The sequence below is a fragment of the Candoia aspera genome, chromosome 3 (assembly GCF_035149785.1).
Source record: "Candoia aspera isolate rCanAsp1 chromosome 3, rCanAsp1.hap2, whole genome shotgun sequence".
Classification (NCBI taxonomy): Eukaryota; Metazoa; Chordata; class Lepidosauria; order Squamata; family Boidae; genus Candoia; species Candoia aspera.
The window spans coordinates 57,636,721-57,662,324 of NC_086155.1; the positions used below are offsets into that span (position 1 = coordinate 57,636,721).

At 37.3% G+C, this 25,604-nt stretch overlaps 1 protein-coding gene across 1 annotated transcript; it reads left to right on the forward strand.

Annotated features, from left to right (window-relative positions):
- Positions 1-8: 8 nt before the first annotated feature.
- On the forward strand, positions 9-25,327 carry ARMH1 (armadillo like helical domain containing 1). The gene is made up of 13 exons (XM_063297805.1): positions 9-185; positions 3,565-3,638; positions 4,101-4,322; positions 4,703-4,771; positions 5,472-5,638; positions 7,759-7,955; positions 11,575-11,659; positions 17,852-17,974; positions 18,541-18,613; positions 20,264-20,393; positions 21,089-21,166; positions 23,624-23,738; positions 24,310-25,327. The coding sequence occupies exons 3-13, from the start codon at positions 4,117-4,119 to the stop codon at positions 24,378-24,380; spliced, it is 1,314 nt and encodes a 437-aa protein (XP_063153875.1). The 5' UTR covers positions 9-185; positions 3,565-3,638; positions 4,101-4,116; the 3' UTR covers positions 24,381-25,327.
- The last annotated feature ends 277 nt before the right edge of the window (positions 25,328-25,604 follow it).

The window sequence follows — 25,604 nt, forward strand, 5'->3', positions numbered from 1 at the left end:
TTTGTCCACCCAAACAGGAAGGATGGTCGAGCGCGAGCGACAATTCTATCTCGCTTCCCTAGTAACCCGCGCGCTCCTTAGCAACTCAGCGGTCCTAGCAACCGAACCACCATTCGGCCCTTCAGGAAGAGAACCGGGGTTGGCTGATCAGCGATCCGTTTGTCGAAGGGCATCCCGATCGAAAGGTGCGGAGCAGAGGCTCAAACAGTTTGTATATGCCGGGGACGTGATGTGGGTATGTAGGGAAAGGCGAAGCGAGAGGATAATCGAAAATAAGGACTCTCAAAAGCAGAGGACTGAAAGGGAGGGTGGGCCGGAGAGCACTGGATACTTGGAAGTAGCCTGAAGCCAAGCGAGCTATGGGGCTGTTTAGGCAGCCCTTAAGCGGTGACAGTTGTAGACTTCACTTTCATTCTGCACTTCACATTTCATATGTGACCTCTGACAAAGAAACAAAGGAATATAAACCGACTTGGAGCAATAGAATAGAATTATAGATATATAAATAGAATTTATATATTTATAAATAGATATATAAATTATTCTATTTATATATTTATTTATAAATTATATAATTTACATTTATATTTATATATTTATATTTATATTTATTTATTAAATTATATAAATTATATAATTTATAAATAGATACTAGCTAAATTAGAAAATGTTAATGGTTTGATTTAAGAAATAGGATAACAGTTTATTAAATTGCTAGAGCTGTTTCTGGGAAGACATCCTAATTAAAATGAATAGAATTGCTGATTTCTATTTCCTAAGGTTTTCAAATTATGTCTCTTAAGCATAAAGATGAACAATATATTTCTCAGCTAGCTGATTGTCATTAAAAGAACCAAATCTAGTAACGAGAAAATGGGCCGTAGCATTTAGAAAGTCTAGCAGGCTGATACTGTCTGACATATGTAATAATTAACCTATTAACCTATTGGCTTTAAGTTCCCAAAGGCTAAAATTGTCATACTGAATTTATAATTATTTGCTCATTTTCTTCAGAATATACTACTTCTCACAATTAAGTTTACTATTCACAGTGTGGGTGAAATCCATTATAGTATCAGGAGAAATCTGTTCTGTGGAAAGGGACTTTATTTACTCTTTATTTCTTTTCTCTCATTTGCAAATGATTCTATTCCCCCCTCCAAACTGCTCTTTCTCTGTCTGAGGGCAGACACAAGGCAACATGAAGAGAGGAATTAACTTCCCCTTTCCAGTTCCACTAATGGAAGAAGTGGATGTTGGACTCTAGATAGCTACATATTAATAGTGGTATTAATTATTAACAATAATCATGGAGTCTTAAAGGGCTTTTTTCAGAGCCCTTATACCTCATCAGGTTGATATATTCATTTAAGTTTGGGATGGATTTCTTTAGAATAGATTCTGTGCATAGTCTTTTTATCAGCTTATTGTTTATCCATAAATATTGTTTTGCAACCTGTTTCATCAACAGAAACTTATGAACTCACCAAGGTAAGTTACTATATATTCAACTTTGCTTTGTTTTAAATTCATTTAATTGATACATTTATTATAATTCTTAAATTGTTTGAGCATTGTTGAAGAAGGAGAATTGGCATGTTTCCTATCAATACATTTTATAGATTGATTTATTTGTACTGCCTGATCTTCAACTTCTAATTTGTAAAAAAAACAACATCCATATGTAGATTTCCACAGTCTAGGTTTAGCATTTGAGCATTAACCTGGAAAAAGATATACTATCCAAAAGTTATACATACAAACTACATACCTGCATTGATCTCTGAGTTACTTCTAAAATCCATACATAAACAGTGGACTGCAGTTTACATTCTGTCTGAAGTGAGAATATCCTTTCTCTTCATAGCTGCTCTATTGCTGTGCTCTATATTAAACATATTTTCCATAATGGGAAGTACAAACAGATAAATATCTTGATAGTGGATGATACTGCTGAATTTTATAAAGAATCATTGCATACAGTCTTTTTTGCTGAACTGGTTTGTATATGAAAGATGCTGAATACTTTTATTCTCTGTTTTTAGCAGTGACAGAACTATTTGTTTTCAAGAAAAGAGGAAAATCCCATTGTACAAATATGGGTTTGTTTTAGTTAGTAAAGTTCTTTTAACTAGTAACATTGAGGACATAGATACACCATATAGAGCTATGAATTAAACATGGATGGCTCAGTAAAGATAGTCTCTCTTTCCAAATACAAATATCAGTTACGAGTAACAGTTCACAAATCTTCTATAAATGAAATTATTGAGACTCACATTTTACATTTGGCTCCAAAAAGTTGATACAGCTGCTCCCTTGTGGGCACCAATATTAGTTATGGCTAATAAATTTTCAGCCACAACTCTTTGAGAAAAACTGATTTATTCTGAACTTTTTTCCCCCAGTGCAGATACTCTGCCAAAGACAAAAGCTTCTGCAGACTAGTGTGCTAGTTCTGTAATGGATGCAATGCATTTCTCAGGACTGATTCAGTTCTGAAGGTGTTAAAAATTATTGTAATGTTTTCATGGGTTTAATGTTGCCTCAATTATAGTGTTTCTGTCATTGTTACCCCCAGGATTCCTGTGTATGAAAGTTCTTGTCCCATGTTAGAACATAAATGCATAGTTCAATGGTTCTTATTAAATGTCCATTTATTCTCAAGATGAAAGGTCTGAAAAATATATTCTAGTTTGAAGAGGATTGAAAGAAATGCTGCAAACTTTATGAAAATAAGATTAGTGAGATTAGTGGAGAAATAATGATATTACTGCCAAAATGGCTATGTAGGAAGTTTGCTTTGGATCTATTTTAATCAACCATTCTGAACCACTTCACCACATGTCAAAATCTGCCAACTGACTGAATCAGGATATTAGCTGGTAAATCTAAATTTATGTAATTGAAAGTTGGCTTGGACTCTGGTCTTGATGTATCTCTGTTAAATATCAGAAAGAACAATATGGTAGTTATCATTCCATTCAAAAGCCTGAACCAGAGGACTCATCCAAATAATTTGTCAGATTTTCAGACTATTTGGGAAAATGTCAAAATTGAGGTAATATATTGGCTACAATTGAGGAATAATTTTAAGGAATAATTAGTATTCTTCACTGGCAGATTGAGAAAGCTAATCTGGGAAAGTTAGCTAATTTGGAGCTTAATGTGACCTGTATTTTACTAATCGAAAAGAATGTGAGTTTTTCTACAAGCTTGACTCATTCACATAAGAATAATTTTCTAATTGAAAGATGTTATCAGATATGAAGGAAGACAACTTTACAGGGTTACACAGAAAAGGTTATGATCCTGTTTCATGAAGCTTTTAAGCTGATGTCATGTGGGTAGATTGACCATACAATCTTTGATTATAACACACATAATACTAAGCTAGGTTTTTTTTATCCAGGATTTGTTGAATGAGCTATAGCACCCCAGTTTAAACTAAACCATAATGGGTAAGTACACAAATCAAATTATTGATTACAGATTCATTAACTACAGTACCTGTAATGGCATCATTTTATAAAATACCCTTTCATGATTGTTTGTTTGATTCAGATCTTTCTGTATAAAAATGGCGATCTAGGGTTCCATATAATTAAAGTTCCAGTTCTCCTCTTTGATTGACACAGGTTAGTTTTATTATATTTTTTGTGTTGATATATGAATATATATAAATACATGCTATTGTGGCATATATGATTTTTAAAATAGTTTTGATGTATTAAGGACCATAATCTTGATTTATTTATACAAGTTTTAAAAGTTTATACTAATGGGAACCTGATTATAGTTTTGAAATATCTAAGAAGATGGCTTAACTAAAGAGCCCTGGAAAATGGATTCAAAGAAATGCTTTAGAGTTGCTGCAGTAGAATGGGGTTGCATATTTGGAATAACGTTATCAGGTATAAAAATGTGTGAGCAAGTTCTTTCAAAAATTTGTAAGTATGTAATTATTTTACGAAGCTGTGTATAGTGAAACTTAGAAGGTCTATATAAGTCATCAAACGAGATAAAATGAGTATTTTCTGAGGTTGTAAATATTGATCTGATAAACTCTTAAACCTGTCTTTTCTTTATTTTCTCACTAGCAAGATCATACCAGTCATGACTTCTATAAAGGAGCAAGCAGCAATCAGTAGATTAATAACTTTCCTACAGGAATGGGATAGTGCTGGCAAAGTTACTCGAAAACATATTCTTGAAAATTTTATTCTTGCCAACCAAGGCAAGACTGGTCCAGAACTGGAGATAGAATTCTCTCAGGGAGCCAGTCTGTTTCTGGCTCGTGTAACTGCCTGGCTCCGGCTGACGTATCCATTTGGAGAATTGATGTTCAGGTAGAACAAGGAAATACTTTGAATCTGAAACAGTGCTGAAATTACTGGGATGGGCTATATATTTAATTGCCCAAACAAGCACAGTTTCTAAATTTGCAGTCTCAGATACAAGAACAAATTCCAAAAGGGTGTTTGCTATGTTAGTCTATCATGGCAAAATACTGAAGACAGCCTGTTTTGTGGTATCTTAAAAGCTAACACATTTAGTATAGCATAAATAGAACTTGTTAAGCCCAGACACAGAATTTTTATAAATGGCTCTAAAAAGAGCAGAAGTTAGGAAGAAAATACATTCAGATAAGGTTTATTCAGCAGACTATGTTTAAATAAAAGCCTTAACAAAGTCACAATAGCTATATGTATGGAACATGCCTAGAACAACAGTTAAAATCAATTGGAATCTTTCTTTCAGCTGCAAGCGGGTGAGTAAATGTACCATTTTCAGGAGAGTCGGAGGAACCTTATGATTTTTAGCCTTCTACTGTATACTGTTGAAAAAGGGAATGGTCTTTAATATACTCTCCTTGTATTATCAAAGGATATATAGGAAGTCCTGCTGCTGATTATGCTTCTGTATCTTTCTTGCTTAATAAAACTCATTTTTTGTACTCTACTTTCTGAAGACATTCACAAGTTCTTGAAAATAAAACATGGTTGCTGTTTTAAATATTCTTTGGTAGTATCAAGGATACATTAACTGAATAACCTTAGCCTATCCCAAACTGGAGAAATGTTATATAATACTTTATGATACAGTAGCAGATTTTATCAGATTTGAAATCATGCAGCATAGCTGTATAACAAGGATAGAAGCAATTCCAGAAATAACTATTGGAAGTATTTTGATTAAATCTGAAGCATCCCCCTTCAGTTTGTTTGGATGGGATACAAATTGCTAAATGTGAAATGGAAATAGCCAATTCCAATTTTCTGTAATAAAAGTATTGCTAACTTGTATGATATCACAAAAAGGGAAAACAGTAAGGACAATGACAGTTTAGTGAGTAAGCATCAACAAACATTTGTTAAGGATGACTGAAGTAATGTTAAATAAGATTCTATATATACCCCCCCACACACACAATCACTATAAAGCCTTTTGTTTTCTCCAAATTTTTGCAGCCAGCGGTACCTTCTTGAATTCCTGGAAATTGGTGGTATCCTCACACTATTGGAAATACTTGGGCTGAAGCAACTGAAAGAAGAAGACAAAAGGGAGTCTGTAAAACTTCTTCAGTTAGTGGCAAATTCTGGCAGGAAGTTCAAAGAGCTTATTTGTGAATGCTATGGTAGGCATATTTCAATATGTACTGTTTAAGAGAAGCAATTGGGGGGTCTCAGGATTATTGTTTTCTCACGCATCTTTCCAGTCTCTGTGAATTTCATTGAAAGAAAAGAGTTGCTTCCTTTCTGCAATTCAGCAAAATGATGAATAATCATTTCAGTGATCCAACTTAACACTGATTTTAAAAAGCTGGAAGTCTTTGGTCTTCACAAGAATTACTATTACAGGGTTATTGTGGCTTTTTTTCCTTATTGCAGTGTATTAAAGGCATGGGTAGAGTAAGTTGAGGCATAATTCCCCTTTGAAACTGCTGAAAATTGCTAACTTTCTAAAATTTCCCTAGTTGGGGAGAGTTGGGATAAAGCATTCCAGCTACTAGCATATGGAAAGTTAATTACAAATATCTTCAGAGGACTTTGTTTGTTTGTTTCCATTTCATGCACTCAAACAACCTATAGCAGTATTTCCCCTAAACTCTGATTATCCTTTTCTCTAAGACCTGGGTATATAACATGTGGACTCCAAATGTTACTGAATCACAAATTCCCACAGTCCCAGCCAGTACAACCAGTTATGAGGATGCTGGAAGATGTAGTTTAGCAACATTGTGCATCTATGCATAAGGACTCCTGTTCTAAGGAACAGTTTTTGTATAAAACAAACACACAAGAGTTTGTGCAGATCAGATGTAAATCCAACTGAGTTAGTTGGATTAGGTTTGCACGTCTAAGGATTGTAGCCTTCAACTTGCACAATTTCAGAAATTGGCCTACTTAAAAAGCCAGATGTTGTAATGAATAGTTCCTTGCCCCAAAACCAGTATATATATAGTCTTCAGCATTTTAAAAATAATATTATTTTGATAATTTACATGTATAGTATGACAAATATTTTAGCTAATTGAGATGTAACACCTTTATATAGTTTTGTTTCCCATTGCAAAGTAATGATATCATATGAAGTTTTATGGGAAACAAGATTCTTTCCAAGATTTTCTTGGGCATTGCTACAGATAATCTACAGTAACAGAATGTAGGATATGAACAACCACATGATTTGTCCCATTTAGGGCAAATTTGACAGTAAAAGTATATTTGCTTTTAATATACATATTTTAAAACTGAAATAGTGGTGAAGAGATCAATCATTATTAGGCCTGCAGGATTGAGTTATTGACAAAAACTATTTATTTAAAGATATTTGCCCATTTGATGCATCAATGGGAGCATTCTTCCCAGTGCAAATAGAAGTTTGTTTAGGATTATGGGAGGGAAGAAGATTAACTCCTTTTTCTCCACTAATGTCATCCCCAAAATCACCTACATTCCACAGCTGCTGATGTTTCTATTTTTTAAAAATGTGCTTATTACTTAACAACGACACATTTAATGTTATGCTGAGTTTGGGCCTTGGCTGAGTTGAATTCTGACCTTTATACATGACTATGGCATTTTGTAACTAGCAGAAAGGAAAGCTGCTTGAAACTTAGTAGGGGAGAAAATAATATTGATGATTTAGTGCAAGTGTCAAGTCCTAGATTGCCAGTCTAGACTTAGAGGTTGGATCTGCGGCATTATATCTAAGGTTTGTTTGTTTATTAAATTTGTCCCCGCCCATTTCCTTCCATCAGGGGACTCTGGGCGGTTTACAATAAATAATCAGTTAAAACAACGAACATACAATATAAAATACAATATATAAATATATCATTACTCTTAATAAATAGATACAAAAATAAGAGTAAAAATAAAAATCAGGAGACCTGATTATATTCTCTCTTAGAAAAAAATTTTGCCCAGTTGTCCAACTAAGTCATTCAACTCTTACAATCAATTTTGCAGATGTAATTATTTATTGGCAGTTCTGCAGATCTTGGGATTCACAAAGCATATTGATACCTTCTCCCCTCACCCCCACCCTCTGTGGCCTTACTTTAGTTGCAATCTGCTTGATACTAACCGGTTCCTATATGGAGGGAATCCTTAGCAGCAGTATTTGGCATAGTCAATATTATTTTCAAAAATGTTTTTATTAGTTAATTGATATTGCTGATGAGTTCAAAAGTACAATTTACTTGGCAGATTTTTCTTAACCCGGCTGTTCAGAAAGCTTTTTCCTACACAGGCGTGCGATCAATTGCTGAGTTTTTGGCCACTTCCAAGTCAGAAGCAACGCAAGATCAAGTGCAGATTCTTCTGGATACTTTAGGACATGGAAACCCCAAATATCAAAATCAGGTGTACAAAGGGCTGATTGCTCTTTTAAAGTGCACTTCTCCCAAAGCCCAGCAGCTGTCACTACAAACACTCAGGACAATACAGGTCAGCAAAATAGACAGGACGTGGGGTATTGTATGCAACCTCAGTTTTATGGATTGTGTGGCATCTCATTTTCTTTAAAACAGTTAGGTTGATAGATTTGCAAATGCAGTGACCAACAGTAATAATGTTGTGGAACTGTCAAGGCATATGCTCATAACTGAGAATGCAATAGGATGCTTTCTACAGGTACACTGTGAGTTGCATTGCACATCTTTGAACCATAACGTTTTGTTGTCTTAGGCATTATTTTAGAATTGGTTTTAATTTTAGCATGTGTCACAGTGTGACAGGCTTCTTTTTGAATGTTATTTACAACAGGTATATACAACATAACCTGGACTCAGATTTGCTCCTAAGCCTCCCAGAGACTATTCCCCTCTAGCTTTTCTGCTTCGTCCCCGTTTTACTCCACCTCCCTCCCTCATTTCTAGGCTGAGCAAGAGAGTGTGAAAAGAAAGGAATGTGCTGGATTTACTGTAGTGTGCTCAGCGCACTTGACCTTCTCCTGAATCTGCTCAGCCAAACACCTACTGCTTCTCCATTAGGGAAACAGCCTCTCTCAGGGTCTTCTGCCCAGTTATTCCCCAGAGACCAGGGCTTCACCAATGACCTACAATCCCCTCTTCCTGTCTTGGGCTTTGGGTGAAGATGTCGTCTCTCTGGGTCTTCCCTTCTTCCAGGGAAGCCACCCATAAACCTTTCTTCTCCTTTCCCAACCAGGAAGCACCAACTGCTCTGCACACTCATGTAACTTCACTCTCCAACTTTTCTCTCCAGCCGCTCGTTATACACAGACTTTTCTCCTCCTCTCCTCTCTCTCTAATTTTTGGTTAGACTGGCAAGATGTCCCCCAGCAACTAAGGAGGTGGGTGTGTCTAGTCCCCAGCACCTATTTGCCAGGCTGGACCAATGGGACTGCTGTCTCTATATCTCCCCACAACAGCCCTGGCTAGCAGCCCAGTCAGCTCATCAGCCCTTTTGACAGCATAGCTGCCCTTCAAGGCCAGAACTGAGCTGCTTTTCCCCTTTTCTTGCTCCATTTGCTGACTCATGCCAGGACAACTGCAGCCATGCCAGGCCACTAAAATCCATATTCCACAGCATGTAAGGATAGGCATGTAATGTCAATGCAATATTTTAAAAACACTCTTTAATATATTTAGAATTGCATTGCAAAAAATTAAAAGATGCCCTCTAGCCAGAAAAGGGTAATGAATTGATTATGCATAAGCTTCTGTAAAGCAGAATTTGTTTCACTGATGCCTAAAATGTCATCCCAAATTGATAGGCACAGAGCGTAGTGGAAGCGGTGGGGGAATAATCTCAGAAAATATAATAGAAAAATATAAGCTGTGACATAGGAACTTCTGCAGGGGCGTCAAAAAAGTCAAATTAGTGGCCAGAACTGCATGTCTGTGCCATCATCTTGACTTTTCTGACACCCTCCCTGCTGAACAACAGCCTAAAAACATAATTGTCATAGTGACTAGTTAACAGTGTTGCATACATTTAGGCTTTTTGTACAATTCTCATAGGCTGTATTCTTTTATATTGCAGTTCCTTCTGACGTTGTTGTTCATCATTCTCCCATTCTTTGTTCCAGTGTTTGTATGTTTAGTGTGAATATGCATGCGCACGCGTGCACGCACACACACACATAAATATATGCCTACCTGTCAACTTAGGAAAACATTGTATGTTTCCAGCAAAGTGGGTCTCCTACATGAAAGGCTACCATAATGAATGTTAGTCTTTATATCTTTATATAACTATTTATTTATGCTGTACCAGCCTAGTATATCTCCCTCTTTGAAACCCACATTCCAACTAATTGAATGGAATTTGTTTTCATATCTGAACCAAGTCTTGTCTAATAAAAATAATTAGGGCTGCACGATCATAGCAGTATATGCTTGACTTGTAGAACATAGATTGATTAATGTGGTGTGCTAGTGAGAAATAATTACATTACAGGTAGCCCTTGACTTATGACCACAGTAAGGACTGGAAAATTCATCACTAAATCGTGCAGTCTTTAAATGAGATGTCACATGACCACACCTGATTTTATGACATTTTGCTGTGGTCATTAAGCGAAACATCATTAAATGAATCACACAGTTCCCCATTGTTTTTGCTTGCCGGAAGCCAGCCAAGAAGGTTACAGATGGTGATCACGTGATCCCAGGACACTGCAACCATCGTAAATACAAACCAGTTGCCAAGCGCCTGAATTTTGATCACATGACTGCAGGGATGCTGTGATGGTCGTAAGTGGAAGACCAGTCATAAGTCACTTTTTTCAGCACGGTTGTAACTTTGAACAGTCGCCAAACGAATGATCGTAAGTCAAGGACTACCTGTATTTGAAACAGGGGTGCTCTTGCTAAATGCTGCCTCAATATTTTACTCAGCAAAAATGTGATAATTAAAGAATGCCAGGATGTTAGCTCCTCAACCAAGATTTGTCTTTCATATCCTAAGTAAAATTACTTTTAACAAATCATGGGTTCAAATAACTGCTCAACTAATAACTAGCCTTCATCCAGTTACTATCTTTCATCTAAAGAATGACATAATTATAATAAAGATAAAATGTAACTCTGCCTTCTGGCAACTTGTAATATTATGAGGGTACACCATATCTGGGAACATTCTACTTTATTGTTCTATTGGACATGTGAAATATTTTAAAACCAGGCCATTGTGCATATTTCTTGAAATTTATGCTCTGCTTTAATACCTACTTAAAAGTTCTTTGCCAGAGGTATTTATTTCTCAGGCATATTTCTTTAATGTGTCTCATTTTAAAAGTATTTTATATGCATGCTTTTAATGATATATACATGCAAAGGTAACTTCAGCCAGTGGCACTCATCTACCATTATACATTTACATATGTTTTCAGTATTATTGTTTTCAAAACAAGTTTTGTCTCCCTTGCAGTGTGCATTACATCATCTCCTGGTGATTGTAGTACATATTTTATTGTTTAGTTTTAATGTTTTGTGTTGTTTGTATGGTTGTTTTATTTTTTGGCTTTTTGGCATTGTTTGTTTTAATTGGAAGCTGCCCAGAGTCACAAATGTGAGATGTGAAATTAAATAAATAAATCAATACAATTAACACTAAAAGCAAAGTTCATAATTGTTCAAGGGCAAGTAGGTAATCTGTGGCTGAAAAGGAATTTAGCTCTCCTAAACAAAATATTGTCTACTGGAACATGCTGAATCTAAATGATTTGTCCTAACAGTCAGGAACCACGCTGAGATGAGGAATAAGTCTCTAGTGTTTTATTACTGCTATATTAGACAGAAAATCCTAACAAACTGAAGAAGCGTGAGAAAACCCATACAGATAAACCCCAAAAGTCAAGGCAGGTCTGTTCTGTGTCTCTTTGAATGGCTGCTCAACTCCTCACTACTACGCATGCATTTTCCCCCCTGGATAGGGGCCCCCTCCTGCTCACCATCAGTGCTCATGACATAATTTGTATTTACATGCTTCTGATGTATATTTTCCAAATTAATTTTGAACTGGAGCATTCTAAGATGTGCCTATTGTTTACAGAATCCAACTCAGGAAATAATGCTCCCCTGTTACTTCTTTAATTTGCCAGTCAATTGTGGGAAAAGCCCATCCGAGCATTGTCGATTCTGTGCTGAGTGTGCTTCGCTCTCTGAATTTGGAGGTACAATATGAAGGTAAGACTTTGCTTTTTCCCCTCTTCAACCATTGTTAAGAAAAATAAATTTACTGGAAATTGAAAATCAGAGTTTAAATAAATGAAGTAATGAGCAAGCATAATATTTCTAAAGCGGGGGCGGGGGGAGAGGAACGGTCTTGAAAACTAAAACAGTGTGTAAAACAAATGTTACATACAACATGAAGTCTTATATAAATAACAATAAAATTTTCCTTACCTGAGTCATTTTAGATGTTTTACCTACACCTCCCATCATAATAATTAACCTTGTTGCCAAGGTAGTCAAACCATGTGGTCATAGATCATGTTCATCTAGTTTTAGTGACTGGGTGGCAACAAAGCCAAGTGATCTCTGAGGCTAATATGCAAATATTAATATGCAAAATGACTGCCTTCATAGGAAGATAAATGTTTTGATATTACTAATCTCTATTTTTCAATTTTAATTATTTAAATAAATTCCTTAAAGTTTTGATGACACTTTACAAGTTCATCATCAAAATTATTACAGATCATTTTATAATTTCCACATATCCAGTGAACTGAGAGAATAAAACTATCTTTTATAAAACAAATATAATCCCACCCGATCCTGTAGAATGGTGGCTCACCATCTTATTTCTTCAACATAGGAACTTTATCTGATACTTTTTTGAGTAGAGCTATGGACAAAATTTTACTGTGCCATTTTTCAATTCATAAATTATCCAAATGTTTCCAGTGCTAAGCAATTAATAATTTAGCTGCCACGTGTAAAAATGTGATAAGGTTCTTACTGTTTAATCCCATGTTCTCTCCATTGAATATATGCAATTAATCTAATTTTGGTGAAAATGTCTTTGTTTAGTTATTCATCAAAAATCTTTTTCCAAAAATCTGATATTTTGTCATATATCCACCAATGGTGGAAGAATGTTCTGTTCTTTTTATAACCCTTCCAACACTTTGTTAGATAATTATGATATATTTATGCAACTCTTATGGGGGTTAAATGCCATCAGTGCAAAATCTTCACATATAATTCCAGCAGAGAAGCTGACAGAAATCTTCCAGATCTCCACAACACTTGCCATGTGTTATCCAGATGTTTTCCCAGGTCAATCTCCCAAGTTTCTTTCAAACTTAGGAAAGGATTTCCTGTACCTGTTTCCAGTAATAACATGTATATTTTGGAGGTCATGCCTTTAGATTGAGAAGGGCAATTTAGTATCAGTTTCTCAACATTTGTTAACGGGCAGTTTGTAAATCCATTACTCTCCTGTAATCACGTGAGTTTATTTGAATCCATAAGAACCACACTATTTCATATCTTAATTGGTATTCTTGTTGTTATTGTTGTTTATTCTCTTAGTCGCTTCCGACTCTTCGTGACTTCATGGACCAGCCCACGTCAGAGCTTCCTGTCGGTCGTCAACACTCCCAGCTCCCCCAGGGACGAATCCATCACCTCTAGAATATCATCCATCCACCTTGCCCTTGGTCGGCCCCTCTTCCTTTTGCCCTCCACTCTCCCTAGCATCAGCATCTTCTCCAGGGTGTCCTGTCTTCTCATTATGTGGCCAAAGTATTTCAATTTTGCCTTTAATATCATTCCCTCCAGTGAGCAGTCTGGCTTTATTTCCTGGAGGATGGACTGGTTTGACCTTCTTGCAGTCCAAGGCACTCTCAGAATTTTCCTCCAACACCACAGTTCAAAAGCATCGATCTTCCTTCTCTCGGCCTTCCTTATGGTCCAGCTCTCGCAGCCATATGTTACTACGGGGAACACCATTGCTTTAACTATGCAGACCTTTGTTGTCAGTGTGATGTCTCTGCTCTTAACTATTTTATTGAGATTTGTCATTGCTCTTCTCCCAAGGATTAAGCGTCTTCTGATTTCCTGACTCCAGTCAGCATCTGCGGTAATCTTTGCACCTAGAAATACAAAGTCTTTCACTGCTTCTACATTTTCTCCCTCTATTGGCCAGTTATCAGTCAAGCTGGTTGCCATAATCTTGGTTTTTTGAGGTTTAGCTACAAGCCAGCTTTTGCACTTTTTTCTTTCACCTTCATCATAAGGCTCCTCAGTTCCTCTTCGCTTTCAGCCATCAAAGTGGTATCATCTGCATATCTGAGATTGTTAATGTTCCTTCCAGCGATTTTAACTCCAGCCTTGGATTCCTCAAGCCCAGCATGTCGCATGATGTGTTCTGCGTACAAGTTGAATAGGTAGGGTGAGAGTATACAGCCCTGCCGTGCTCCTTTCCCAATCTTAAACCAGTCCGTTGTTCCGTGGTCTGTTCTTACTGTTGCTGCTTGGTCGTTATACAGATTCTTCAGGAGGCATACAAGATGACTTGGTATCCCCATACCACTAAGAACTTGCCACAGTTTGTTATGGTCCACATAGTCAAAGGCTTTAGAATAGTCAATAAAACAGAAATAGATGTTTTTCTGAAACTCCCTGGCTTTTTCCATTATCTATCGGATATTGGCAATTTGGCCCCGAGTTCCTCTGCCTTTTCTAAACCCAGCTTGTACATCTGGCAATTCTCACTCCATGAGTTGCTGAAGTCTACCTTGCAGGATCTTGAGCATTACCTTACTGGCATGTGAAATGAGTGCCTGTAATGATTGCCTATCCCAACAGACTCAGTCTCACCAGCGGGTTCTGAATAAAAACTGATTTATTGAAAGAATAGTATGCATATACGAAGAAAGCTGAGAATAGGCAAAAGCGCGCCAAATACAAACTAAAAACCCTCGCCTCTAACCCGATCCCGCCCCTTACCCCAGCATTGCAACCACCCCCTCCCAAGTGTTGGCAAACGTCACACATCGGCCTGGGAAAGCAACCTTGAATACATGTCATAACCCAAACACACATTCCTTCAGAGCAGCACAGAGATAACAGCCTGGCAGGGCTGAAATTCCCCACCCCGCGGATGATAGACACTGATCAGAAACATGACGTGCGAAACATTACGATGTATGCAAACCATTGGAACGATGAACATGACAGTGCCACTGTTCAATAGTTTGAACATTCTTTAGTGTTTCCCTTTTTTGGTATGGGGATATAAGTCGATGTTTTCCAATATGATGGCCATTCTTGTGTTTTCCAAATTTGCTGGCATATAGCATGCATTACCTTGACAGCATCATCTTGCAAGATTTTGAACAGTTCAGCTGGGATGCCGTCGTCTCCTGCTGCCTTGTTATTTGCCATGCTTCTTAAGGCCCACTCAACCTCACTCTTCAGGATGTCTGGCTCTAGCTCACTGACCACACCGTCAAAGCTATCCCCGATATTGTTATCCTTCCTATACAGGTCTTCTGTATATTCTTGCCACCTTTTCTTGATCTCTTCTTCTTCTGTTTGGTCCTTGCCATCTTTGTTTTTGATCATACCCATTTTGGCCTGGAATTTACCTCCAATGTTTCTAATTTTCTGGAAGAGGTCTCTTGTCCTTCCTATTCTATTGTCTTCTTCCACTTCCGCGCATTGCTTGTTTAAAAATAATTCCTTATCTCTTCTGGCTAACCTCCGGAATTTTGCATGTAATTGGGCATATCTCCCCCTATCACTGTTGCCTTTTGCTTTCCTTCTTTCTTGGGCTACTTCTAGTGTCTCAGCAGACAGCCACTTTGCCTTCTTGGTTTTCTCTTTCTTTGAGATGTATTTTGTTGCCGCCTCCTGAACAATGTTGTGGACTTCTGTCCATAGTTCTTCTGGGACCCTATCTACTAAGTCCAGTCCCTTAAATCTATTCTTCACCTCCATTGCATATTCCTTAGGAATATTAGTGAGCTCATATCTAGCTGATCTGTGGGTCTTCCCTAATCTCTTTAGTCTGATCCTAAATTGTGCAAGAAGAAGTTTGTGATCGGAACTACAGTCAGCTCCAGGTCGTTTTTACCGACTGTATAGATGTCTGCCACCTTTGGCTGCAAAGGATGTAGTCAATCTGATTTCGGTGTTGTCCACCTGGTGATGTCCATGTATAAAGCTGTCTTAGGTGAGTGAGTTGTCTTGGCAAAATTCTATCAGCCTATGTCCTGCTTCGTTTTGTTCTCCCAGGCCATGCTTACCTGTAATTCCAGGTGTCCTTTGACTGCCCACCTTAGCATTCCAGTCTCCCGTGATGAAAATAACATCTCTTTTAGGCGTGTTGTCCAGTAGGTGCTGCAGATCCTCATAGAACTGCTCTACTTCAGCTTCTTCAGCATCTGTGGTTGGGGCGTATATTTGGATCACTGTGATCTTAGATGGCTTGCCCTGAATTCGAATTGAGATCATTCTATCGTTTTTTGGATTGTATCCAAGCACTGCTTTAGCCACTTTACTATTAATTATGAAGGCTACTCCATTTCTTCTGTGGTCCTCTTGTCCACAGTAGTAGATCTGGTGGTCATTTGATGTGAAGTGGCCCATTCCAGTCCATTTCAGTTCACTGACACCCAAAATGTCTACCTTTAATCTTGACATCTCGCCAATAACCACATCCAATTTGCCCTGGCTCATAGATCTTACATTCCAGGTTCCAATGGTGTGTTGATCCTTAGAACATCGGATTCGCCGTTCACCACCAGCACCGTCGGCCGCTAGCCGTCTTTCGGCTTTGAGCTAGCTGCGTCATCACATCTGGGGCTAGTTGAACTCATCCTCTGTTCCTCCCCAGTAGCATTTTGACCATCTTCTGACCTGGGGGGTCTCATCTTCCAATGGTATACCGACATATCTCTGGTTGTACTGATCCATTTAGTTTTCACGGCAAGAATACTGGGGTGGGTTGCCATTACCTTCCCCAGGGATCGCATTTAGTCTGACCTCTCTGTCATGACCTTCCCGTCTTGGGTGGCCCTTCACGGTTTAGCTCATGGCATCATTGAGGTGCTCAAGCTCCAGCACCATGACAAGGTAACGATCCTTTGCTGAAGAATTGGTATTCTACCTTTTGTTTATTCTATATTAAGGAGATTCTATAAAAAATCTCTTCTTCTGTATATTCCCTTATCTATCCACATTTTCATTAGTCCAATTCTATATTGATCATAAAAGCCCAGATACATCATCAGGAGTGTAAAGGGGGATATATCTTGCATAAGTGCTGCATACTCTTCCTCTGGATCTGGATAATAACTTTTATAAATTCATTATTTAATTTACTTTAGATAGATTTCCTCAATTCTTGTATATTTTCAATTTTCACCCACTGTTTTGCTGTACCTTTCAAAATGAATGTGATTGTATGACCTAGCTCTGCAGCTTGATAGTATAATTTTAGATTTCTCCCCTTAACTCTTTTTTTTAAAAGACAATTAGTTATCTTCTCCAATAAAGGGTTCAGAATACAAAGGCACACTGCAAGGGCATGTCCAGATACTTGCTGGGGATTAATTGGTTGATGTCATAATTGGTCTTCCTATTAAGGTCAACTTTTAGACTCTGATTTCTTTTTAGACTGCATATAGCTTTCACTTTTAATAAACACATCCATTAAAAGAAACAAATATGATCTCAATTTTATGAGTTTGTTTTAAAAGGACCTAGTTCTGTTTAAGGGGTAAGATAGATAATATAAAGATACATTGCATTCTAATTGCTTTACACAGGGCATGAATTATATATGGCTGATTTTGACAAGGGCTACCCTCAATTATGCCATTTTGGAGAATGCTTTTGTACTGATCAGTTGATGGCTCTTTGTTTTTTACCTGACATGACTTCTGAAGCACATAGCCATTCTTGGTTGATCTTGCAAGCTGAACAAAGTCAGCCCTGGATAGTACTTGAATGGAGGACTACCTCCATGGTTATTAGCTAAAGTTTTACTTCAAAATTTTAAAAAATCCACACTGGGAGAAGTAGCAATCCAAGTTTGTAAGGCTGACATGAAAAATACATGGAAGTAGTTGCCAAATGTTGAGTTCAAATAGTGTGTGTCTTTACTGTTCTGTAATTCCTCTCATCATTATAGTCCACTACAATACTGTAATGTTCCCATGCGTATTTCATATATTTCAGTGCCCATAATGGTAGACACGTTCTAATGAAATCAGACCACAGAGAACTAGAACTAAATGCTGCAATGGGTTCTGTTCCCTCGGAGTCCACAGGAAATAGAGAGGCTGTATTGTATATAAGAGATACTATCTAATTAAAACTACTCATGGCAAAACAGGAATTTTGATCTCTTCCTTCTTGTAGCTATTCAACTGATCAAGGACCTTATGGCCTATGATGTGCGACCTGCTCTGCTAAAAGGCTTGGTTACGTTACTAAAGCCATCAAGACAGGAGACAGCCAAGATGCAAGCCAGAATCCTGGAAGGTAATATTCTTGAACAGTGCTATTTGGATTTGTCTGTATGGAAGATGGTTCCTAGTTTTATAATTATATAGCCGTATTTGCAATAATACAACTGTATTTATAAGTGCATGGGGAGAGGGGAAGATTTTGTTATCATAGGAAGCATCTTAATATACATTATCCAACTAAATCCATACCTTTTATCATTGGGCCATTGGATTCCAAATTTTCATAAACCAAGCCTGTGGCTCTGAGGAGGTAGAACCTGTTATTATAAAACTTCACCACTAATTTTAGCTATGTACATTGGGAGAGTTGGGGACATGCCTATGGCTTTCAAGAGAAAACAGATCAACATTGTTTGCTGAAAAGTCAAAAAATAAAAGTCCATAACTTACTTGCAAAATGGAAAATAGCCACGTAAGTCAAATTCTGCTGCTAGAAAGATGGAGAATTTGTCTGGAAATTGATTTTCCTGGGGCGTCTGATTCAGAATGTTCTGCCCAGCTTCCGCCCAGATCAAACACTTTACTTTGGGAAAGTTATGAGACACACTATTTGATTCCTATATTATATCATCTGTTCAGAGGCAGGCTCTTTGCACCTAATGGAATCCTTGCCAGCATATGTTCAGCAAGCTGCAGCAGCCAAGACCATTGGGTAAGAAATACTTAGTTACTGGAACTAGCTGTCTAAACATTTGAAACAAGTCCCCTGGGCAGCAGAGAGGAGGAACAAAGAATACCAGGTCCATCAGCAAACCAGAACAAATATTACACACACACCCTTCATATGCTTCTTAAAGGGAAAAGTAGTTGTTTTGACAGACATTTCACATGTATTCCCACTTGGTGTAGTGGAGGAAACCAGTATAACCACTACTATATAATTAAGATTTTTATCACAGTTATAGAGGAAATGGGGAAGAGACAAATACTGTTTAATGGGGTGGGTATATTTAAATCTTTCCACCTCTCCATTTGTAATATGCTGCTGTTATGGTTCCAGGAGAGAAAAGGGTAGTTATTTCTGAAGGAAGGGATAATTAAATAATTGAAACAATTGTGAAAGGTGAAAGGCCCCTATGCAAGCACCGAGTCATGTCTGACCCTTTGGAGGGATGCCACTTTCACAATGTTTTCTTGGCAGACTGTAGTGGGGTGGTTTGCCATTGCCTTCCCCGGTCGTCATCTTCCCCAGCAAGCTGGATTCTCATTTTACCGACCTCAGAAGGATGGAAAGCTGAGTTGACCTGAGCCAGCTACCCGAGAATCCAGCTTCCGCTGGGATCGAACTTGGGTTGTGGGGAGAGTTTCAGTTGCAATACTGCTGCCTACCACTCTGCACCACAGAACGCTCTGAAACAATTAGAACATACTTTTTTAGAAGTTATACTCTTTCAAATTAATAATAAAAGAATAATTATTTAGAAGGATCAGAACAATGGAAATGTTATTGAATATGGATAGTATTACTGAGTACTTATTATTTTGTCTGGAGCTCTATTAGTAACCTGAAGAAGGCACATCTAATTGTTTAGATTATCAGCTTTGAAATGCAGTTATTTAAATAGGTGATTTAGGTGTTATTACGTCGTTTAAATTATGCAACATAACACATGCTTTATAAGAGAGTGCACAATGTCTGTTGGCTCAAGGGCTATATCAGGCTTTGCTCAGTATCTTGAAGGCTACATTCCAAAGTGGGAGGAGCACTTCTTTTTTGTTTTACTATTTTTTTAAAAATAATTTTTATAGATATTTGGTAGTAGCAAAATTGTGTCCAATTAATTGCTTTTTACTTCATCAGGAAAAGATGCAATGGCATTTAAACTATGTTGTTATTCCAACACTTAGTTTTTTTAAACTGGTTACAGTATTGTTGTTGTTGCTGTTGTTACAGGTGAAAGAGCAAATGGATGAGTAATATTACCAGAGAAAATCTGGTATATTTATTTAGTGGGATTTGTGTGGATTTAAGGGGCAAAATAGATTTTGTAAGACCAAAAGCACCCCTTTGCTCTTTAATCACTCATTCAAAAAGAGAGAGACAAAAACATTTCAGTCCCACTTGTTCTGGGTGCAGCAAAAATGGGTGCTGGTGGTAGGCCACATATAGCCTGCACTACTTGAACTCTTACTTCATAAAAAGCTGTGTCTACCATGTTGAACTGAAACACCAACCATGCATTAGACCTTACCAAACCATTCTGTGTTAGCATTTCAGTTGTAAATTCTTAGCATATTTTTTCTGCCAGAAAGCTCCATTCTTCCCCATTCCCAGCATGCTAATTCAATGTTCCCCTCCCAGAATTCTGGCCCAGGAATCCAGAGAAGTGGCTGAGGAGCTGATCTTCTTGAATGTGGTACATGGCCTTATGTGTGCCATGGGCAACAAAGACCACACCAACTGTCAGAGACAGGCCAGCATCACATTAGAGGCAAGTGTGATTGGGAACTAGGAGATACCTGAGTGTAGCTTGTTTTTGACATTTCTGTAACTGAAACTCTTTGCATATGCAGTTGGGATTATGGTAGTTGAACTCAATGGAAGCAAGATCAAGCTATGTCAGGAGTAGGGGATGGATATGGAACATGTTTATGTAGAAGAGAAGCATCCATATTTAAATGCAGTAAAGATGTACATGATGGCAGAATGATATTCCTAGAGCTTTTCTTTTGAAGATGCTACTGCTAGTGAATGAAGCTCCCCTCATCTCCCTCTTCACTCTAGAACAAAAACAATGAAGAGAAAAACAGAGTACTAACTAAACCTGCATAAGAAACCTTAGTGTTTTATGTTTTAACTGAGCAAGTAATTTGAAAGGGACACTTCACAAAGTAATTTAGTACACGTGAAGTATCCTTTCCTTGTAGTTGCATGAAGGGTTGCTAAATTGTTTCAAAGGCTGCCACTGACTACCTGCACAATCACATTTGCTTTGCATCATTGGTAGACCCAGCAGAAAGGTTGCCTGTGCATATACATACCCATGCAGATAACCAGGTAGCTTTCCAGAGGACATAGCTGTTTTATCACAGGGGGTGCTTCGTAACACTTTGTAAAGCATCCTTTTCAAATGCTTTGCAAAGCTGTAATGTTTTTTCCTAAAGCTTGACTGATGTTTCCTTGCAGTATTTTGTACAGATGTTCATAATGATTGAGAACTATGTACGGAGGGCCATGGGAGAAAAATTGTTCCAGCTGTTCATGGTATGTATTATCTGTCCTTTATACAGTGCTTGCCTGATGGGTTTTCAGATTTAAGTACCAAGTTTTATATTTCAAGGGCAATAATAAGGATTCAAATCAAAATGCATTTCTAGAACATATTTAAATAGCTGTTGTGTATGTCACTTATGGAAAACAGACTAAACAAACACTACCACTGCAAAAAAAAATCAGAATATAAGCATTTAATAAAATTCGGGTACTATATATAACGTTAAAATAATTATATTCATTTCTTTAAAAATATGCTTCTGTTTATATTGATAGGGACGCGGTGGCGCTGCGGGTTAAACCGCTGAGCTGTCGATCGGAAGGTTGGCGGTTCGAAACCGCGCGACGGGGTGAGCTCCCGTTGTTAATCCCAGCTCCTACTCACCTAGCAGTTCGAAAACATGCAAATGTGAGTAGATCAATAGGTACCGCTTCGGCGGGAAGGTAACGGCGTTCCGAGTCGTCATGCTGGCCACATGACCCGGAAGTGTCTATGACAACGCCGGCTCCAAGGCTTAGAAACGGAGATGAGCACCGCCCCCTAGAGTCGGATTCGACTGGACTTTACGTCAAGGGAAACCTTTACCTTTACCTTATATTGATAATTACAGTGAAAATATCTTAATATTAATTTATAAAATTAATTCTTGTACCACTAACAAATACGGTAATTTTTTAAAATCTACATTGTAAGAGTATGTACAGATTTAAGTGACAATTTTGGAAAATATGTTTTATTAAACAAAAACTGAGCTGCTTTTTTTTCTAACTTTCTACTCCCATCCTTCCAAATGACCTTCAGGAACAGACTTACAAAGTTAAATGTAAACATTATTTCTTCTCCCCCTCCCCCCACTAGTTATCTTTAAATAGTCCCTAAATCTGATTAGTTTCTATTTTGTTTTGCTTGATTGCCCCACAATAGTAGGTTCCTAGATTTAAAGAAATGTAAGAACTTGAAGTTGGCATGCCATAAACCTGTGCTGCTCAGCCATAGCTATTGGATAAATATTGAACAGGGGCAGTTCAGTCTCAAGGCTAGGAAAAGAATGAGCAAAAGTCCATTGACCAAAAAGGGTGAGAGGAAGAGGCTTAAAACTCTGGGACACAGGTAGACAGACAGGCAGGAATAAATAAATACATAAATAAATAGTGGTTGAGTTCCATCTTCTGCCTCAGGCTGATCTCCTGGGTATATATGACTTTATTGTCCATTTGTTTGCAATGTCATTATTTTCCAACATGTGCATGCTCCAATATTCATTCATCATTTTTTTTGCAATTCTGTCCAGCTTGTGGGTGAATTTTTTTCTGTTCACCAAATTCTTGCCATATAGCTTTTTTAACTCTTCCCATTAACTATATTAGCACTGGAGTTATCTTTTACAATTTTGGTACATATTTTGATATAATTAAATTTGTTTACTTGGCATATTTTCACTTTCAAAAGTCTTTAGAATCTTCTCCATTTCAAAATAATTCAATAATGGGGGGAGATCAAATTAGACCCACAACAGCCTGCTCTTTATTTATATTAATCACACTTTCAAAGAGGGACCTGACTGCTTAAAAGGATAAAGGGCACTTCTGTAAACCTAGACCGTAATGCCTGTGCATAATTGTGCCATATTAAGTGACCCGTGTCATTTTATAATCATTTCCAAAAAAACTGCCTAAAGAAATGTTGAGAACCCAGAGACAAGACCTTCTGGATTACTACCAATTATGCATGAATAGAACACATAGCATGCCTTAGATTAAGATCAAAGGTTAAGTTAATTATCTCAAGAAGACAGCTAAAATCTGCCTTTGCCAAGACCAAGAGTGGAAAATCTTTTGCACCTCAGATGTTGGGAAACTGTAGCTCCCAGCAGCTATAAGGATGGCTTTAATTGGAATTAAAACAGAGGCCAGTAATGATTGCAGAATTGGCTAAGCAATTTACATTACTTTATTCCCCAGAATTCTTCTGGTGTGTGGAATATAATTGAAAGGTGACAAGAGATTGAGTGGGCACATGAAAAACAGATTTTTTCCTACTTCATTAGTTACAGTTGGCATACCCAACATGATCAAAAGATTGAGGCAGTCAAAACCCAAGTTTAAGGACCAGGACATTAATCTGATTCACATATGCATGTACATGTCTAATTAAACCACAGCATAGTAATTACAGTAAGATCTATGTTAACTTTCCATTGAAAATGTTTCATATGCTTGTCCATGTATCAAAGTGAAATCAATTGATGCACTTGTTTGAACTTGCCCTTTGTTTCCAGTAATTTGTCCTATAAACAATCATCATGGGATTCAAGTTAGGAAAGGTATGTAAAGAAAATTCAGTTTGAATGGCTTTGAGACAGGCAGATATGAAAGAACTCTCTGGAAATGTCATTTGTGGTCTCCCATGTTTTCAAATTAAAATGTTGAAGCTTTTTCTTTTCTCAGCAAGATTCTACAAATTTGTACTTGAATATGGATGCTGTACAGGCTGATATCTTGGCTACCAATATAGTCAATATTCCAGCAGATATTTTGGCTGAAGGAAAAATGGTTTTTACAGGTATACTTTTTGCAGTCATAGGCAAAAGTCTACAATAAGAAACATGGATGGATGGATGGATGGAGATATATATATATAGATAGATATAGGTATATAGATATATAGGGGTGTGGTGTGGTGTGGTGTGTGTGTGTGTGTGTGTGTGTGTATGGAATTGTAAAATCTCTTTTGGTGTAGAATCAGAAAAAGTGTTTAGCACTTAATGCACAGCTAAATTAAGAAACCACTCAGATTAGCAGTATTTTTATATTTATACAGCAGTAAAAAGTATTTTTATATTTACTTTTTGAAATATATGTACGTGTAAAATCTGGAGGGAAATACCAGCTGACAGCCCAAAACAGTTTAGTCATATCACGTTGCAACTTTGTTGCAAAACAAACTGGTCTATAGACATTTGATTATTTAATTTCTGCAGCACAAATCTACATGATCTGGGCAGAGTGTTCATGTGTATACATAGGCATGCATATACATACACACTTAAAATTAGCCCATTGCTTCAGTAATAGATTCAAGACTAAATTGTTTTTCTTGAACTGAAATTGTGTTTTCCCCCCTGCCAACCTAGAGACAGAATCAAGCCCTGAAGAGGAATGGCACACTGAAGATAGCGAAGTACCTTCTGAGCCACTTGCTTAATCTCATTCAGGTTTATTGTTGATTTTCATCTTCTCTCCATTTCTCTGCACATTGCATTGCATAATGTACCTTTTTCAAAGTCTTTTTGTACATTCCTGTGAATAACGGATGGAGGACTATGTAACTGCAGGGCAAACTATATAGCTTTTAAGACATTGGGACAGGTGATTCCAATTTCCAAAATGATTTGACTATTCTCACCTGGACTGAACTACAGTTCCCATAATCTCCCAACAAATTGTGGTTCAACACCAGTGGAGGGCATAAGGCTCAGGAAAACATAAGGAACAAAAAATGGCTCTTGCCCTTGGGTAATTTTTTTTACCAGCTTCGTAGCCCAATCCTAACACACATCATAAGTTTGTTATATTAATGTGGAATAACTCCTTGTACAACTACCCTAGATTCTAGAGAGGAAACCGAATATCTGTGTTAAATAAAATTGCACTGAATTGTTGCATTTAATTGGTACTTCAAGGTTATACTTACCTTCAATTTTTTTTAAATTTGCTTAAATACTTAAATATGTACCTTCTGCCACATTCTCTTATACCCTGTATGACCAAGGACACAATCTTTCCAACTGTGCGTATTTGTGTTTGCTAAAAGACCAACCTTTAATGCAGAACAGATAGAGCAATCTGTTGACTTCTAAATGTTTTGAATTACAATTTTCATTATCCCATCTAGCTTGAGACTGTAGTAGTTACAATTCAACAAACCTGGAAGACAGCCTATTGTCTACTCTGAGAATAGCATCTCAAAAATTCACTATAGATGGGAGTAGTTTTTCCTTAGAAAAATCCATAAAGATTATTTATTTGGTCTGAAAAGAATTGAAAACATGAACCATCCTTTTCTATCAGCATTCATTAAATATATAGATTATTTATTTATTATTCAGTAACAAACAAGCTTTTTAGAAAGTAAAACTGTTGTTTAATAAAGGCTGTTATCCTAAATCCTTTGATTTTAGGTGTGACTAACTGCACAGACCCAGGGCTATCCATTTCCAGAAATTTATACTTAGAGCAATTTATGCTAAGTGATCCATTCATCTACTACAGAGTTCAAGGCATCTTATCTTAATTTTATCTCAGCTGCTTGATCCCCAGCACTATTAAATTCCATTTCTTTTATTACTCTGTGCATCCTTCAGTTCTGAGCTTAATTATGGCTGTTGACTGCTTTTTAATATTTCAGTTAATAGCCCCAGTTTTTATG

Bases quoted from the DNA above. Each gene is read 5' to 3' on its own strand.
- ARMH1 (XM_063297805.1), top strand. From the start codon at position 4,117: ATGACTTCTATAAAGGAGCAAGCAGCAATCAGTAGATTAATAACTTTC. The intron at 17,975-18,540 runs GTAATATTCTTG...TCATCTGTTCAG, and splicing joins GCAAGCCAGAATCCTGGAAG to AGGCAGGCTCTTTGCACCTA. The intron at 18,614-20,263 runs GTAAGAAATACT...TTCCCCTCCCAG, and splicing joins GCAGCAGCCAAGACCATTGG to AATTCTGGCCCAGGAATCCA.